Source organism: Mycetomoellerius zeteki, unplaced genomic scaffold (assembly GCF_001594055.1).
Source record: "Mycetomoellerius zeteki isolate Tzet28-1 unplaced genomic scaffold, Tzet1.0 scaffold440, whole genome shotgun sequence".
In the NCBI taxonomy this organism is placed as follows: Eukaryota; Metazoa; Arthropoda; class Insecta; order Hymenoptera; family Formicidae; genus Mycetomoellerius; species Mycetomoellerius zeteki.
In genome coordinates this window covers 7851-9050 of record NW_017257436.1, presented here as the reverse complement: position 1 = coordinate 9050, position 1200 = coordinate 7851, and the positions used below count along the sequence as shown (strand labels likewise).

General features: G+C 34.1%; 1 protein-coding gene across 1 annotated transcript in view; it reads right to left on the bottom strand.

The window, feature by feature from the left end:
- LOC108726838 (uncharacterized) overlaps positions 1-808 on the bottom strand; it is a 17319-nt gene extending 16511 nt beyond the window's left edge. Inside the window, exon 1 of the mRNA XM_018454623.1 lies at positions 659-808. Coding sequence (XP_018310125.1) covers positions 659-805 — 147 coding nt within the window. The 5' untranslated portion in view covers positions 806-808. The remainder of the gene's footprint in view (positions 1-658) is intronic.
- Positions 809-1200: the final 392 nt, after the last annotated feature.

Sequence of the window (1200 nt, the reverse complement as noted above, 5' to 3'; positions counted from 1 at the left end):
GGAGTCACTTCAGGTGATAGTAGCGCTCCCCAAGGAGGGGTGATGGTGGGGTGGGAGTCGCTTCGGGTGAAAGCAGCACGCCCCTAGCAAGGGGGAGGTAGTGTGGAAGTCGCTTCACTACCTGCCACGACTTTCGGGCACACAATTTTCCACGCGAAGCGACTCCCACCCCGCTTCCCACTGCTTGGGGGTGTGCGACTTTCACCTGAAGCGATTCTCACCCCAACCTTCCCCATGTTTGGGGACGCACAACTTTCACCTGAAACAATAAAAATTTTTCTGTTCATAACTTTTTAATGAATGATGAGCGATGGAAAAAATCAATGAGCTTGACCTCCTTGAAGATCAAGGTCAACATCGAGATTGGTGAAAAGTCATTTGGAGCGAGCTGTGTAAAGGTAAACATTTATCATTTGATATAACTTTTGTTGTAATCTTATGTAACGTTATACATTAAGTGTTATCAGTTATTTACGAATATAATAATAAGATAAATATAGAATATAATAATAAAATATCGTTCATGTGTTTTATTAACATTCATAAGAAGATATCTATTCAAATTTAATTATGATGATTTATATTGAATTTTTTTTAATGTCCATCTTTAGCTTCTTGAGAAATTGATTGCCTTAATATAAACTTTACCTGTAATTACCTGTAATAATTTTTCCTTTAAACGTTTTGTTTCAGACAATAAATCACTCGTCATACTTTTTATACTCATTTCAACTGTGATATGACTTTTACGTACTTTTCGATATTTCTCATCAGTCTCACGTGCTGTTTGCCGTATTGTTTTCATATCTGTAATAATATAAACAGAAGATTAAAATTACATAAAGAAACATCCCACAAGATTAAATCAATATATAAAATAAAGAGCCTCAAATAACCATAGATTAGAAACAATTTGAGAATTATGCAGAATAGGGTCTTTTCCGAATTTCGACATTTTTCTATTGCAATATTGATATAACTACTTTTGTTATGGCTCAAAGAGTGATAATAAACCGGAGAAGGTCGAAAAATATATCGTGTACCCACTTTTATAATTATTATTTATTTCCATTATAGTAATTCATTAAATACGTTATATTTCTACTCGTATACTGAATGATAACATTAATATTCTACCATCCAAATGGAGCGTTATAAAATATATGCGTAGAGACAGTACGCTGCCCCTAAAAATATAAC